Consider the following 16,791-nt stretch of genomic DNA (forward strand, 5'->3'; position numbering starts at 1 on the left):
CAGCGTCCAGACCCAAAGATGGCGTCACACACTCTAAAAGTTGTTTTTTACCAAGCCTTAAAGCTCCTGAGGGCAACACAAAAGACAGCGTTTCCTGAGTGGTGAGGGATGATTGTGAGAGAAAATGAAGCTCTGCCTGTGGAGAAACTTTCCACACATGAACCACAAACTCCCATGTCCTGCTTTGGGCCCGAGGTAAACTTCCCCAGAGTTGGTCAGACATTCCCCTGGCAGCCTCAAGGGTGTTCTGCCTTGCAGCATTTTCAGAAAGGAAGACCCATGCAGAGCAGCCATGACCTACCTCCTGGCTAGGCATCCTGGGAATCTTCCCAGAATGCCTTGTAGCAGAGAAACCTGGCATGAGAGGGCTCTGTATTCTAGTTTAATCCAAATTGACAGCTTTCTTTTTAACAGATCCCCTTTAATGTTCTGCCTTCTTACTTAGAAACCTATCTTCATAACCTTACCTTTTACTCCTTCCCTTCTGTATTGGTGGAATACCGTCCCTCCACCAAAGGAAATGGCCTTTATCTCCACTCTGGACTTCCATCCTCTCTGATCTCTCTAGGAACCTAACTTCATCAATTATTCCCTCTTCTCTGTATCTTCAGTTACTTCTTCTCCACCAACCTCTTCTCATTTTGATTTAAACATGTTCAAATATTCTACTTCTTAAAACAAAACAAAAATTTTATCTCCTTTCCATTTCCATCTGCCATTTCCTCTCCTTCCTTTCTCAATCAATCATCTTGAATAAGCTGATTATACATAATGTCTCCATTTCTTCACCTCACATTCCATTTTTTACCTATAGTGAGCTGGCTTCTATCACTACCTCTGTATTGAAACTGCCCTTGCCAGGCCAATAGTGACCTCTTTGTTGTTAAAACCAAAAGAATCTTTTTTTTTTTTTTTTAGGTGGAGTCTCGCTCTGTTGCCCAGGCTGGAGTGCAGTGGCACTATCGTGGCTCACTGCAACCTTCGTCTCTCGGGCCCAAGCGATTCTCCCACCTCAGCCTCCAGAGCAGCTGGGATTACAGGTGCACAACACCATACCTGGCTAATTTTTTGCATTTTTAGTAGAGATGGGGTTTCACCATGCTGGCCAGGCTGGTCTCAAACACGTGACCTCATGATCCACCCGCCTCAGCCTCCCAAAGAAACTTCTTACCCTCATCTCACCTGATCCCTAGATAATAATTAGGGTTGTTTGCCACACTCTTATTTTGAAGCATACTTCCATTTACTTACAAAATGCCAAACTCTTCTAGTTTCCTTTCACTTTTGCAGGCTCTTATCTTGCCCATTCATTAAATGTTGGTTGACCTTAGTGTTCCAGCCTAGACTGTCTGCTTTTTGCACTCTGCATTCTCTCCAAGGGTTAATTAAGCACCTCTGTGGCATCCTCAGCCGTCTCTATGGGATGAGTCCTATTATCACCTGCATCACAGATGCGTCTCCTGACCATCAGTCCATATTACCAGCCATCTGTGGGGCATCTGCTCATAACTCAGTCACATGCTTCACCCTCAACATGTCCAAACCGAAGCCAGTATCTTTCCCACTCCAACTGACCATGCTCCCTACATATGGTTACATTGTCTACTGGCTGCCCAAACCAGAAACCTGAGAGGAATCTTTGACTCTTTTTTATTACCTGTAACCAATCAGTCTTCAAGTCCTGTAATTCTGTCTCCTGAGTCTTGCTCAAATCCGTCTTTCTCCAAACCCACCATATCCTCACTAACTGGATTTCACTCTTTCAGGCTTATGTTTTTTTAGTTCGTTCTTCACAATGTAACAAACATGATCTTTTCTTTCAATGGTTCTTCATTACACTTGGGATAAAGACTAACTCCTGAATTTGGCTGATAAGGCCATACATGATTTGGTTAATTCTTACTTTCTGCATCTCTCACTATACTTGTTAGTCATCCTGAATTCATCTAAGTGTTCCTACCTCTTAGATTTCATGCATATTACTTCTTTCCTCTCTCTATCTCATTTTTTTGGACTTATCCTTAGGGCCCAACTCAAGGCACTTCTACTTAAAGCTTTTCTTATGACCCAAGTGTGATAGTGTTCCACCTACATGACCCCGTAGCACTCTGTACTCATTTCTTTTTATTATTATTATTATTATTATTATTATTATACTTTAAGTTTTAGGGTACATGTGCACAATGTGCAGGTTTGTTACATATGTATCTGTGTGCCAGGTTGGTGTGCTGCACCCATTAACTCGTCATTTAGCATTAGGTATATCTCCTAATGCTGTCCCTCCCCCCTCCCCCCACCCCACAACAGTCCCCGGAGTGTGATGTTCCCCTTCCTGTGTCCACGTGTTCTCATTGTTCAATTCCCATCTATGAGTGAGAATATGTGGTGTTTGGTTTTTTGTCCTTGCGATAGTTTACTGAGAATGATGGTTTCCAGTTTCATCCATGTCCCTACAAAGGACATGAACTCATCATTTTTTATGGCTGCATAGTATTCCATGGTGTATATGTGCCACATTTTCTTAATCCGGTCTATCATTGTTGGACATCTGGGTTGGTTCCAAGTCTTTGCTATTGTGAATAGTGCCGCAATAAACATACGTGTGCATGTGTCTTTATAGCAGCATGATTTATAGTCCTTTGGATATATACCCAGTAATGGGATTGCTGGGTCAAATGGTATTTCTAGTTCTAGATCCCTGAGGAATCGCCACACTGACTTCCACAATGGTTGAACTAGTTTACCATCCCACCAACAGTGTAAAAGTGTTCCTATTTCTCCACATCCTCTCCAGCACCTGTTGTTTTCTGACTTTTTAATGATCGCCATTCTAATTGGTGTGAGGTGGTATCTCATTGTGGTCTTGATTTGCATTTCTCTGATGGCCAGTGATGATGAGCATTTTTTCATGTGTTTTTTGGCTGCATAAATGTCTTCTTTTGAGAAGTGTCTGTTCATGTCCTTTGCCCACTTTTTGATGGGGTTGTTTGTTTTTTTTCTTGTAAATTTGTTTGAGTTCATTGTAGATTCTGGATATTAGCCCTTTGTCAGATGAGTAGGTTGTGAAAATTTTCTCCCATTTTGTAGGTTGCCTGTTCATTCTGATGGTATTTTCTTTTGCTGTGCAGAAGCTCTTTAGTTTAATTAGATCCCATTTGTCAATTTTGGCTCTTGTTGTCATTGCTTTTGGTGTTTTAGCCATGAAGTCCTTGCCCATGCCTATGTCCTGAATGGTATTGCCTAGGTTTTCTTCTAGGGTTTTTATGGTTTTAGATCTAACATTTAACTCTTTCATCCATCTTGAATTAATTTTTGTATAAGGTGTAAGGAAGGGATCCAGTTTCAGCTTTCTACATATGGCTACCAGTTTTCCCAGCACCATTTATTAAATAGGGAATCCTTTTCCCATTGCTTGTTTTTGTCAGGTTTGTCAAAGATCAGATAGTTGTAGATATTCAGCATTATTTCTGAGGGCTCTGTTCTGTTCCATTGATCTATGTCTCTGTTTTGGTACCAGTACCATGCAGTTTTGGTTACTGTAGCCTTGTAGTATAGTTTGAAGTCAGGTAGCATGATGCCTCCAGCTTTGTTCTTTTGGCTTAGGATTGACTTGGTGATGCAGGCTCTTTTTTGGTTCCATATGAACCACAGTTTTTTCCAATTCTGTGAAGAAAGTCATTGGTAGCTTGATGGGGATGGCATTGAATCTATAAATTACCTTGGGCAGTATGGCCATTTTCACGATATTGATTCTTCCAACCCATGAGCATGGAATGTTCTTCCATTTGTTTGTATCCTCTTTTATTTCATTGAGCAGTGGTTTGTAGTTCTCCTTGAAGAGGTCCTTCACATCCCTTGTAAGTTGGATTCCTAGGTATTTTATTCTCTTTGAAGCAATTGTGAATGGGAGTTCACTCATGATTTGGCTCTCTGTTTGTCTGTTATTGGTGTACAAGAATGCTTGTGATTTTTGTACATTGATTTTGTATCCGGAGACTTTGCTGAAGTTGCTTATCAGCTTAAGGAGATTTTGGGCTGAGATGATGGGGTTTTCTAGATATACAATCATGTCATCTACAAACAGGGACAATTTGATTTCCTCTTTTCATAATTGAATACCCTTTATTTCCTTCTCCTGCCTGATTGCCCTGGCCAGAACTTCCAACACTGTGCTGAATAGGAGTGGTGAGAGAGGGCATCCCTGTCTTGTGCCAGTTTTCAAAGGGAATGCTTCCAGTTTTTGCCCATTCAGTATAATATTGGCTGTGGGTTTGTCATAGATAGCTCTTATTATTTTGAGATATGTCCCATCAATACCTAATTTATTGAGAGTTTTTAGCATGAAGGGTTTTTGAATTTTGTCAAAGGCCTTTTCTGCATCTGTTGAGATAATCATGTGGTTTTTGTCTTTGGTTCTGTTTATATGCTGGATTACATTTATTGATTTGCGTATGTTGAACCAGCCTTGCATCCCAGGGATGAAGTCCACTTGATCATGGTGGATAAGCTTTTTGATGTGCTGCTGGATTCAGTGTGCCAGTATTTTATTGAGGAATTTTGCATCAATGTTCATCAAGGATATTGGTCTGAAATTCTCTTTTTTGGTTGTGTCTCTGCCAGGCTTTGGTATCAGGATGATGCTGGCCTCATAAAATGTGTTAGGGAGGATTCCTTCTTTTTCTATTGATTGGAATAGTTTCAGAAGGAATGGTACCAGTTCCTCCTTGTACCTCTGGTAGAATTCGGCTGTGAATCCATCAGGTCCTGGACTCTTTTTGGTTGGTAAGCTATTGATGATTGCCACAATTTCAGAGCCTGTTATTGGTCTATTCAGAGATTCAACTTCTTCCTGGTTTAGTCTTGGGAGGGTGTATTTGTCGAGGAATTTATCCATTTCTTCTAGATTTTCTAGTTTATTTGTGTAGAGGTGTTTGTAGTATTCTCTGATGGTAGATTGTATTTATGTGGGATCAGTGGTGATATCCCCTTTATCATTTTTTATTGCATCTATTTGATTCTTCTCTCTTTTCTTCTTTATTAGTCTTATTAGTGGTCTATCAATTTTGTTGATCTTTTCAAAAAACCAGCTCCTGGATTCATTAATTTTTTGAAGGGGTTTTTGTGTCTCTGTTTCCTTCAGTTCTGCTCTGATTTTAGTTATTTCTTGCCTTCTGCTAGCTTTTGAATGTGTTTGCTCTTGCTTTTCTAGTTCTTTTAATTGTGATGTTAGGGTGTCAATTTTGGATCTTTCCTGCTTTGTCTTGTGGGCATTTAGTGCTATAAATTTCACTCTACACACTGCTTTGAATGTGTCCCAGAGATTCTGGTATGTTGTGTCTTTGTTCTCGTTGGTTTCAAAGAACATCTTTATTTCTGCCTTCATTTCGTTATGTACCCAGTAGTCATTCAGGAGCAGGTTGTTCAGTTTCCATGTAGTTGAGCAGTTTTGAGTGAGTTTCTTAATCCTGAGTTCTAGTTTGATTGCACTGTGGTCTGAGAGACAGTTTGTTATAGTTTCTGTTCTTTTACATTTGCTGAGGAGAGCTTTACTTCCAACTATGTGGTCAATTTTGGAATAGGTGTGGTGTGGTGCTGAAAAAAATGTATACTCTGTTGATTTGGGGTGGAGAGTTCTGTAGATGTCTATTAGGTCCACTTTGTGCAGAGCTGAGTTCAATTCCTGGGTATCCTTGTTAACTTTCTGTCTCATTGATCTGTCTAATGTTGACAGTGGGGTGTTAAAATCTCCCATTATTATTGTGTGGGAGTCTAAGTCTCTTTGTGGGTCACTCAGGACTCGCTTTATGAATCTGGGTGCTCCTGTATTGGGTGCATATATATGTAGGATAGTTAGCTCTTCTTGTTGAATTGATCCCTTTACCATTATGTAATGGCCTTCTTTGTCTCTTTTGATCTTTGTTGGTTTAAAGACTATTTTATCAGAGACTAGGATTGCAACCCCTGCCTTTTTTTGTTTTCCATTTGCTTGGTAGATTTTCCTCCATCCCTTTATTTTGAGTCTGCATGTGTCTCTGCACATGAGATGGGTTTCCTGAATACAGCACACTGATGGGTCTTGACTCCTTATCCAATTTGCTAGTCTGTGTCTTTTAATTGGAGCCTTTAGTCCATTTACATTTAAAGTTAATATCGTTATTTGTGAATTTGATCCTGTCGTTATGATGTTAGCTGGTTATTTTGCTCGTTAGTTGATGCAGTTTCTTCCTAGCCTCGATGGTCTTTACAATTTGGCATGTTTTTGCAGTGGCTGGTACCAGTTGTTCCTTTCCATGTTTAGTGCATCCTTCAGGAGCTCTTTTAGGGCAGGCCTGGTGGTGACAAAATCTCTCAGCATTTGCTTGTCTGTAAAGTATTTTATTTCTCCTTCACTTATGAAGCTTAGTTTGGCTGGATATGAAATTCTGGGTTGAAAATTCTTTTCTTTAAGAATGTTGAGTATCGGCCCCCACTCTCTTCTGGCTTGTAGAGTTTCTGCCGAGAGATCTGCTGTTAGTCTGATGGGCTTCCCTTTGTGGGTAACCCGACCTTTCTCTCTGGCTGCCCTTAACATTTTTTCCTTCATTTCAACTTTGGTGAGTCTGACAATTATATGTCTTGGAGTTGCTCTTCTTGAGGAGTATCTTTGTGGCATTCTCTGTATTTCCTGTATCTGAATGTTCGCCTGCCTTGCTATATTGGGGACGTTCTCCTGGATAATATCTTGCAGAGTGTTTTCCAACTTGGTTCCATTCTCCCCGTCACTTTCAGGTACACCAGTCAGACATAGGTTTGGTCTTTTCACATAGTCTCATATTTCTTGGAGTCTTTGTTTGTTTCTTTTTATTCTTTTTTCTCTAAACTTCCCTTCTCACTTCATTTCATTCATTTCATCTTCCATCGCTGATACCCTTTCTTCCAGTTGATCACAACGGCTACTGAGGCTTCTGCATTCTTCACATAGTTCTCAAAACTTGGCTTTCAGCTCCATCAGCTCCTTCAAGCACTTCTCTGCATTGGCTATTTTAGTTATACATTCATCTAATTTTTTTTCAAAGTTTTTAACTTCTTTGCCATTCGTTTGAATTTCCTCCTGTAGCTCGGAGTAGTTTGATCGTCTGAAGCCTTCTTCTCTCAACTCGTCATAGTCATTCTCCGTCCAGCTTTGTTCCATTGCTGGTGAGGAACTGCATTCCTTTGGAGGAGGAGAGGCACTCTGCTTTTTAGAGTTTCCAGTTTTTCTGCTCTTTTTTCTCCCCATCTTTGTAGATTTTCTACTTTTGGTCTTTGATGATGGTGATGTACAGATGGGTTTTTGGTGTGGGTGTCCTTTCTGTTAGTTTTCCTTCTAACAGACAGGACCCTCAGCTGCAGGTCTGTTGGAGTTTGCTAGAGGTCCACTCCAGACCCTGTTTGGCTGGGTGTCAGCAGCGGTGGCTGCAGAACAGCGGATTTTCGTGAACCACAAATTCAGCTGTCTGATCGTTCCTCTGGAAGTTTTGTCTCAGAGGAGTACCCGGCTGAGTGACATGTCAGTCTGTCCCTACTGGGGGGTGCCTCCCAGTTAGGCTGCTCGGGGGTCAGGGACCCACTTTAGGAGGCAGTCTGCCTGTTCTCAGATCTCCAGCTGCCTGCTGGGAGAACCACTACTCTCTTCAAAGCTGTCAGACAGGGACATTTAAGTCTGCAGAGGTTACTGCTGACTTTTTGTTTGTCTGTGCCCTGCCCCCAGAGGTGAAGCCTACAGAGGCAGGCAGGCCGCCTTGAGCTGTGGTGGGCTCCACCCAGTTCGAGCTTCCTGGCTGCTTTGTTTACCTAAGCAAGCCTGGGCAATGGCGGGCACCCCTCCCCCAGCCTCGCTGCTGCCTTGCAGTTTGGTCTCAGACTGCTGTGCTAGCAATCAGCGAGACTCCGTGGGCGTAGGACCCTCCGAGCCAGGTGCGGGACACAATCTCCTGGTGTGCCGTTTTCCAAGCCCTTTGGAAAAGCGCAGTATTAGGGTGGGAGTGATCCGATTTTCCAGGTGCCGTCTGTCACTCCTTTCTTTGACTAGGAAAGGGAACTCCCTGACCCCTTGCACTTCCCGAGTGAGGTAATGCCTCGCCCTGCTTAGGCTCGCGCACAGTGCGCTGCACCAACTGTCCTGCACCCACTGTTTGACACTCCCTAGTGAGATGAACCCGGTACCTCAGATGGAAATGCAGAAATCACCTGTCTTCTGTGTCGCTCACGCTGGGAGCTGTGGACCGGAGCTGTTCCTATTCGGCCGTCTTGGCTCTGGAGTCTTTTTGAACATTTATCTCACTCTAGTGGAGGAGGTAGACAAATAAACAGTAGGTGGGTTCTTGGGGAAAAGGGAGTTTGAGAAGGATTTTTGCTGCCTAAGCAATTGGCATAGTGCCCTTACACACTCTGAGATGCTTATTAACATCTGTTGAATAAATAAATTCACTAACAAAGAATTCAAAGTGTTAGAGCTGATGTTTTCTTCTTTCTACTTAGCTATTAACAGGTGTAAGAAAAGGAACATTTTCTTGCTCATGTATGCCTGTAACCTACAATGAGTACTTAAAGCATGTCTAATATTTCTCTTATTCCATTTAATACAACCTCCTGTGAGGTTGGGATTAGCCTCATTCCCTTGCTCAGGTGAAAAGTGATTTGATCAAGTGGGAATCAGAAGACCTGGGTTAGTGTTCTCACCCAAGGTCCAGGGCCATTTGCATCTTGATTTTGCATCAAAAGAATAAAAGCATCAATCTGTTTTTATTGTTTTTTAAAAATTCATTTTTAAATATTCATTCATTCATTTTTGAGACAGAGTCTTGCTCTATGGCCAGGCTGGAGTGCAGCAGCACAATCTTGACTCACTGCAGCCTCTGCCTACCAGGCTCAAACGATTCTCCTATCTCAGCCTCCCGAGTAGCTGGGATTAGAGACGTGCACCACCACACCTGGCTAATTTTTCTATTTTTAGTAGACACTGGGTTTAGTAGAGACCGGGGTGGTCTCACACTCCTGACCTCAAGTAATCCACCCACCTCAGCCTCCCAAAGTGCTGGGATTGCAGGCATGAGCCACTGCATCCGGCCAGTCTGCTTTTATTCTATACAACTCTGTCTTCCATCCATTCCTGTCCTGATGGCTATTTCATTGGCCAGAGTTCTTTTTCAAATTCAAGGAGATTTGATGGCATGGAAGAGATGTGGTGATAAAAAGAAAAAATGTGGGGAAAACTTACTCAGAAATCCTATTGCAAAAACTTGGCTGCTTCAGTGGCTGCTTCTGGAGAGCAAGGATTTGGTGTCAAGGGTTGAAGAAGCAGTCGTTTGTAAACTTATATCAACCACTTGAGTGGAAATGGATTTGTTAAACTGGAAAAGTCATTAACGCTTTAGCATAATATTTTGTGCTTTTGTTCAAAACATGGTATGTGAGTGGAGTTATCCCCAAACACAGTAGCACCCAGCACATAATGAGTGTCAACTATGGGCTAGGAACTGAATTTGTCTTCCCCAAATTCTACAAAGTATTAATAGTTATTTTGGCTACATGAGAAAAATTATGATTGAGCAAGTGTCTTAGTCCATTCAGACTGCTATAACAAAATACTATAGACCAGGTAGGTGGCTTATAAACAACAAAAATTTATTTCTTACAGTTCTGTGGAGGCTTGGAAGTCCAAGATCAAGGCACTGGCAGATTCTGTGTCTGGTGAGGGCCTGCTTCCTCATAGACAGCTATGTTTTCACACTGCCTCACATGGCAGAAGGGCCAAGGAGTCTCTGTTGGGCCTCTTTTCTGAGGTCACTGATCCCATTCATGAAGGCTCCACCCATGTGACCTAATCACCTCCCAATGGTCCCATCTCCAAATACCATCACCTTGGAGATGATTAGGTTTCATCATATGAATTTTGGGGGGATGCAAACATTCAGATCACAGCAGTAAGTCATCCAGATCACACAGTTAGTAAGTGGCTGAGCTAGATTAAAAATCAAGGCTGTGTGGTTCCATGGTGCTTCTCAACATGTGGCAGATGGTGGATTCCTGAATGGTACTGTCTGTGTTCACATTTGCTGTATGACTTTACTAGGATATGAGACTTTGGGAAGCCACTAAGCTCTCCAGGCCTTAGTTCTGTCATCTAGTAAATATGAATAATAGTACCTCTTCAGAGTGATAGTGAGGGTTAATAAGGTAGTATCTATAAAGTATGTTCTTTTTTTTTTTTTTTTTTTGAGGCAGAGTCTCGCTCTTGCCCAGACTGGAGTGTAGTGGCACCATCTCGGCTTACTGCAACCTCTGCCTCCCCAGTTCAAGCGATTCTCCTGTCTCAGCCTCCTGAGTATCTGGGATTATAGGTGCACACCACCATGCCTGGCTAATTTTGTATTTTTAGTACTGTATTGTTAACCAGGCTGTTCTCAAATGACTGACCTCAGGTGATCCGCCCGTCTCAGCCTCCCAAAGTGCTGCGATTGCAGGCATGAGCCACCATGCCCAGCCTATAAACTATATTCTTACACATAGTAAGTGTGATATAAATTTAACTGTCATCATCATTATCACTACCACCACCACCATTACCTTTGGTCTCTTTCTTTGCCAATAATGCAAATTATTCTGGGCTATGAGATCAATGGGTACTCAGAGTATTGCTCTGGAAGACCTCAGCATTCTTTGGAATTTTGCAATTGCTCAAAGGTATTGTATATGTAAACTAAAAAGTATCTGAGTCAGGTCTCAATCAATTTAGAAGTTTATTTTTCCAAGGTTAAAGACATGCCCAGAAGAAAAAAACACAGAATCACAGAAACAGTCCGTAGCCTGTACTTTTCTCCAAAGATGATTTTGAGGGCTTCCATATTTAAAGGGGAAATACAGACTGGAGGAAAAAGAGGGAGAGTCTGGTCACTTTACTGAATCCACATGTTGCCAGGGAAAGGAAGCTGGTAGGGCAATAGACAATTATGTATTTATCTTGTCCTCAGTAAATCGGCACTTTACATAAGATAAGGTGAACATAGAGTAGCTACCTGTGGAGATATTTAACTATTAGCTATCTGCTTAGGAACAGAAGGAAAGGCAGTTTCTTGCATGATTCAACTTTCAGCTTTTTTTTTTTTTCCATTTGACATGGTAAACTGGGGGCTGGAGTTTTTACTTTCCTTTCACAGATATATGACTCAGGATACATTCCAGGAGGGATTGAAAGTATAGTGGAGTAGCTCCAAAGTAGACCACAACTGTATAACGGACAAATAGGTCAGCTAGTTAGTTGGGAGCGTTGCCATAGGAATTGTTGTGCTATTAAATAGGGTTAATGTTTTCAGGGGGAGATAGTAGCTTAACTAGCCATATTTGGATGAGCTACCTAGAAGTTGCCACAAATATATTTGAATTGACTTGATACAATTTATAATAATATTAAAATCATACATCATAGAATAAATAATTTTTTTGAGTTCTTATGAAATGTCCGGAAGCATGTAAGCACTTTGTTATCTTATTTAATCTTCACAACAACCTTATGTACTGGAGATTTTTATTATTTTCATTTTATAAATGAGGCAACTAAGGCTCTCAAATGTCAAGTATGATCAGGGTTGTCAAACAGCCAAGGGACAAATTGGCATTTGATTCCGAATCAGGCTGCCTCTAAAGTTCATGCTTTTTCTTAACTACTGTCATGTATTCCTTCCTAAACCCATGTACTGGGGCTTCTTAGTAATTATTCCAAGTGCCCGATTTTGTGGATGACCTCAAGACCCAGTCTTCATTCAGATGTAGACCCGATCACACTGAGGCAGATTCTCCAAAGCAGAAGAGGCACAAGAGCATTCTCAGATGGAGAGATGCCCACGAGAGTTAAACTCCAGCTCTGATCACATTTTTTTCCACATTTTCTTCTTAGTTGAAATTAGAAAGACCACCAGCTTATACCTTGCAAACAACTGGCCTTGCAAAGAAGCCAGGCCCGACTTTTCCTAGTGCAGCTTCCTTATTATTCTCTAATAAGAAATATATTTGATAATAGCAACTAGAATTTATTTAGAGTCTTTGTTCCAAGAAAAAATTAAAGTTTCTGCTTTGCCTGGAGCTAATATTATTTGAATTGAAAGCTAGAATGTCCTGAACTAAGACTGTCTCAGCAGCATCTTTGTGTAAACTCCTTCATTTTAATTTTTTTAACTTTTTTTGTGGTTTTCCAGCATCCTTCCTTTTAAGACTTTGGATATCTGGTAAACATGGCCAAAAGTATTCTTCACATGGATTTGGCTTGAACTTATGGATGAGAGGAGAAAACTTACTCTTAAGAATTTAATTAGCTTTCCTGGCACTGAATTTCTAAGAGAGTTATCAACCATTCTTTTCTCAAGTCAAAACTTGCAACTCAAGACGGGAAGGATTTTCTTAACATTTCCTGATTCCAGAAACATTCTGGAAGGTTTATTTTTTTAGGTTAGTAGAGCAAGATAAAGTATTTTGTTTTTTTCAGGACAAGTAGTCATAACACATATTGGTCAATGAGAAAATTATGGCTGGATTTCTTATCTAACAGCTGTGTCTGTTTGTGAGGGAAGCGGGTGCAGGGAGAAAGGAAGGGTTATTAGTTCCCATTCTTACAAAAATAATGACTTTTCTACTATGAGAAAGTTCACAGATGGTTAGTTTTTCAGTAAAACAAATAAGTAAGATAAGCAGAGATAGTGTAGAGTCTTCAAAAACAGAACAGTTTAAATCAGGAGGGGTTGCTGGACTCAGCTAGGTGTGTCTAGAGCCTGTGTACTAGTTCTGATTTGGACACATTATTTTTCTTTAATCTTTTCTTTCCTCCTCCTCCTTTCCCTTTGCTACTGGTTATTGGTGTTTACCATTTGCCAGACATTTTACTAAGCACTTGACATACATTATCTCACTGAATTTTCACACAGCCGATGTGAGAAGTATAAGCATCATCTCCAACTGACAAACAAGGAAGTCAAGGCTCATGAAGGTTAAGTAACTTGCCCCAAATCAGGCAGAGGGAAAAGGTAGAGCCAGTACTCAACCCTACATCTCTCTGACTCCAGACCTTCACCTCTCAACTACCACATAATACTGCTTCCTCACCGAACCTTTTCTGTTCTTTGTCCCCAGGGACAGGATGAGAACTTCGGTCAATGTTGTGGGTGACTCTTTTGGAGCTGGGATAGTCTATCACCTCTCCAAGTCTGAGCTGGATACCATTGACTCCCAGCATCGAGTGCATGAAGATATTGAAATGACCAAGACTCAATCCATTTATGATGACATGAAGAACCACAGGGAAAGCAACTCTAATCAATGTGTCTATGCTGCACACAACTCTGTCATAGTAGATGAATGCAAGGTACATTTCCCATTCATGGATATCGAGACTTGTATATAGTAGTGCATGCTTGATTTCTTTAAAAAAAAAAAAAAAAACATAAAGCCTGCATGTATTATTGTCACATTTATTTTCCTAAAGAATCATGTAACCCAAGCTTCTGTGAGTCCCAGATCATCTAATTCTGTGTCTAACATGTCAGGAAATCAACAAGTCTGACAGAGAATCAATCAGTTGCTTATTTCATCCATGTGATGTGAAACAACCATTCAGATTCCCCTATGTACCCCACTTAACCAATTTGACCGGTTATCTTGAATATTTTGCCCAAGAATTTGCAGTTACTAGGCCAAGGCGGGCGGATCATGAGGTCAGGAGATCAAGACCATCCTGGCTAACATGGTGAAACCCCATCTCTACTAAAAATACAAAAAATTAGCCAGGTATGGTGGTGGGTGCCCTCCTGCTACTCAGGAGGCTGAGGCAGGAGAATCGCTTGAACCCGGGAGGCAGAGCTTGCATTGAGCCGAGATTGCGCCACTGCACTCCAGCCTGGGCGACAGAACAAGACTCCGTCTCAAAAAAAAAAAAAAAAAGAGAAAAGGAATTTGTGGTTACTAGAGCTTTTCTGACTTTCAAATATTTTATTCCTCAAATTAAACATGAAGAGAAATCCCCAGCATCATCTGATGTACCTAGCACAAGTATTCCTCCTTGCTATATATCACATATTGGTCGAAAATGTGCCAACAAAACTTTACACAACTATCTTTTTCTTAATTATTTTTGTGGGAAAGGTGAATTTTGACCTGAGAGTACCTTGCTCCAAAAGTGGGCAAACAATTTCAAGTAAAGAACACTTATCCTTCAGGACAATTATCCAGAAATGTCTTTTTAAAAACACTACATCTCAGACACTGCCTGGCCGCACCATCTTTCTGCAGCATGGATGTTCTGGGCTCTCCTCCAAGCTGTTGGGTGCTAATTCTTCAAGATTTATGGGCTCTGTCTAGCCTTCATTGTAACTAATTTGACATTGTCAAAGTCAGAGTGTCATGACCAGAGTAAAGCAAACTTGGAGAAACCCTGGCAGGTGAGCAGAATCAACTCTGGGGGTTGGTTTCAAAAATGATTCCACACAGCAGCTGAGGACAAGCTGAACCCAGCCAGAGATCTCTAGTACCTTTTTGACTTCTGTTGACAAGGTCACATTTAATCACTAATTTCTTCCTATATTACTTCTGGGTCATTACAAATACATACTGTGGCTCTTGCTGGGCAACTAAGGGTGTCACAGAAACAATTCTCTTTACTGGATTGTAACATAGGTCCAGAATTCTAGTGGACTAGCACAGGCTTTTTCTTGTCCTCTGTATGTAAGATACATACATGGGTCAACAAGGACTCTGAAACAAATTAGGGAGGGAAACCACCCATCAAGAGGCAATTGCACAAGTTTATTAATTGACTCAGTGAAAATGATTCAAATTATTAGAAATTCAGATGTACCTAAAGGACATGATGCATTCTCATGGAAAGCTGGTGTTTCCCACATCTGAGTGAATGTGCTGGATTATTCCCCATCAAAATGTTAGTTTGAATCAACAAGGGTCAATAATCTTGTGAATGGCTTTATGTTCTATTATATTTAAGTACTTATTGTGTGCCTTGTAAGATTCAGTTGAGTGCGCCTGTCTCATTCCTGTGAGATCCTATGTTTTGATTATTCATCAAGTATTTATTGAATGCCTATTATCTATAAAGCCATAAATTAGGCACTGAAGGACCACAAAAAGAATGTACAGTGTTGTAATGGTGATAAGACTTGAACTCAAATTATTGCCATATGAGGAAAAATTATGTAAAACAAAAAAAATCACAATTTTTAAAAAGTTTCATAATGATATTTGAGAAGAATCCTACTGGTTAATTGCGTATGGCCCTTTTGGAATTTCTCAAGAGGCTTCTTAATATTTTGTAGGACACTTTTTGAAAAAGAAGGTGTGTGGGCATGGAGATGTCTTTAGATTTCAGACTTCCTGGATTTGTTTTTGAAGGACATCAAGCACATGAGGATAAATTTGCTTCATTTTTTTTTTTTTTTTGAGACGGAGTTTCGCTCTTGTTGCCCAGGCTGGAGTGCAATGGCACGCTCTCGGCTCACCGCAACCTCCGCCTCCCAGGTTCAAGCAATTCTCCTGCCTCAGCCTCTCGAGTAGCTGGGATTACAGGCATGTGCCACCATGCCCAGCTAATTTTTTGTATTTTTAGTAGAGACGGGGTTTCTCCATGTTGGTCAGGCTGGTCAGTAACTCCTTACCTCAGGTGATCCACCTGCCTCGGCCTCCCAAGGTGCTGGGATTACAGGTGTGAGCCACCACGCCCGGCCAATTTGCTTCATTTTTTAAAGCAAACTATTTCAAGCCCTATAAGGAAATGTGAATTATCCATATCAGTAGGAAGTAAGCTCATTAGGAGTAAGGCTTTGTCCCCAGTTATACTACTGTGACCCAGCCCTAAAATAGTGTCTGGCATGTTGTAGGGGACTCAACAAATATTTGTTGAATGTATCCTTTTAGCATCTTTAGTCCTTGCTCTATTTTAGGTAACCTTTTTGCTGGACAGTTCCATAGAGATAGTGGCTCAGTCTCTATGTAAGTGGTCAGCCAGCCAACCACCTGCAAACTCATTGGTTAATTAGCATTTAGGTGACCAGTGGTCAAGCTGAGCAGGTCTTGAAGATGATGAAAATAGCTCTATTGGTTTATCAACTATTTCAGCTGTTTACATTTTTAATGAAATGGTTGGATTCAGCTTAGTGAAGGCTATTTGATCCTCAGCCTTTGCTGGGTAAAGCAAGTTGATTCTTCTCACTCTAAATCAGTTAACTGTGTTGACGCTGATGTGGGAAGGAGGCAGCCAGAGCCATGGAGATAAATTTACACCCTTTCTGAGGATATCTGGGTCACATTTATTTATTCCTTTGAACTTCCTTATGGTTAATTCTGTCTCGCTATTTCCCACTTTTTAAAAACTGAGATGGGAGATGTCAGCGCTTGCTGCCAATGCCATCCTCTTTTTCTTTTGTATTACCCAAGTGGTTGGAGCAGAGAGAAGTGGGACAGGTTGGGGAATGGAGTCCTAGCTTTCTTTAGCCCAGCCAAGAAAGGAAATGCCAAAAAAAATCTGCTGTCCCAGATACTTTTGAAACATAGGCCCCAGTATTTACAAACAAGAAAAACAAAACAAAAACACTTCCCCCCAAGTGCTGTCTGGTCTTCCAAAGGCACCACACTGTGATTGATAATTTTGTACCACTATTGATGTGGTTCATCACCGAGAGCCAAATAGGCACATTCAAGGTTATAGTGAACAGGCAACTTTCTCCAGGCAGACAGTCTGTCCCTGGCAGTCTTTCTTGACAGTTCACTGAAAGGGAA

The 16,791-nt window shown here is 41.1% G+C and overlaps 1 protein-coding gene across 4 annotated transcripts in view; it reads left to right on the plus strand.

Moving 5' to 3' along the window:
• SLC1A2 (solute carrier family 1 member 2) overlaps positions 1-16,791 on the plus strand; it is a 168,904-nt gene that overhangs the window by 141,227 nt on the left and 10,886 nt on the right. For all 4 annotated transcript variants that reach the window (XM_055281935.2, XM_055281933.2, XM_055281931.1 and 1 more), the window contains exon 10: positions 13,141-13,372. In XM_055281935.2, coding sequence (XP_055137910.1) covers positions 13,141-13,372 — 232 coding nt within the window. The remainder of the gene's footprint in view (positions 1-13,140; positions 13,373-16,791) is intronic.

The sequence above is a fragment of the Symphalangus syndactylus genome, chromosome 6 (assembly GCF_028878055.3).
Source record: "Symphalangus syndactylus isolate Jambi chromosome 6, NHGRI_mSymSyn1-v2.1_pri, whole genome shotgun sequence".
Taxonomy (NCBI): Eukaryota; Metazoa; Chordata; class Mammalia; order Primates; family Hylobatidae; genus Symphalangus; species Symphalangus syndactylus.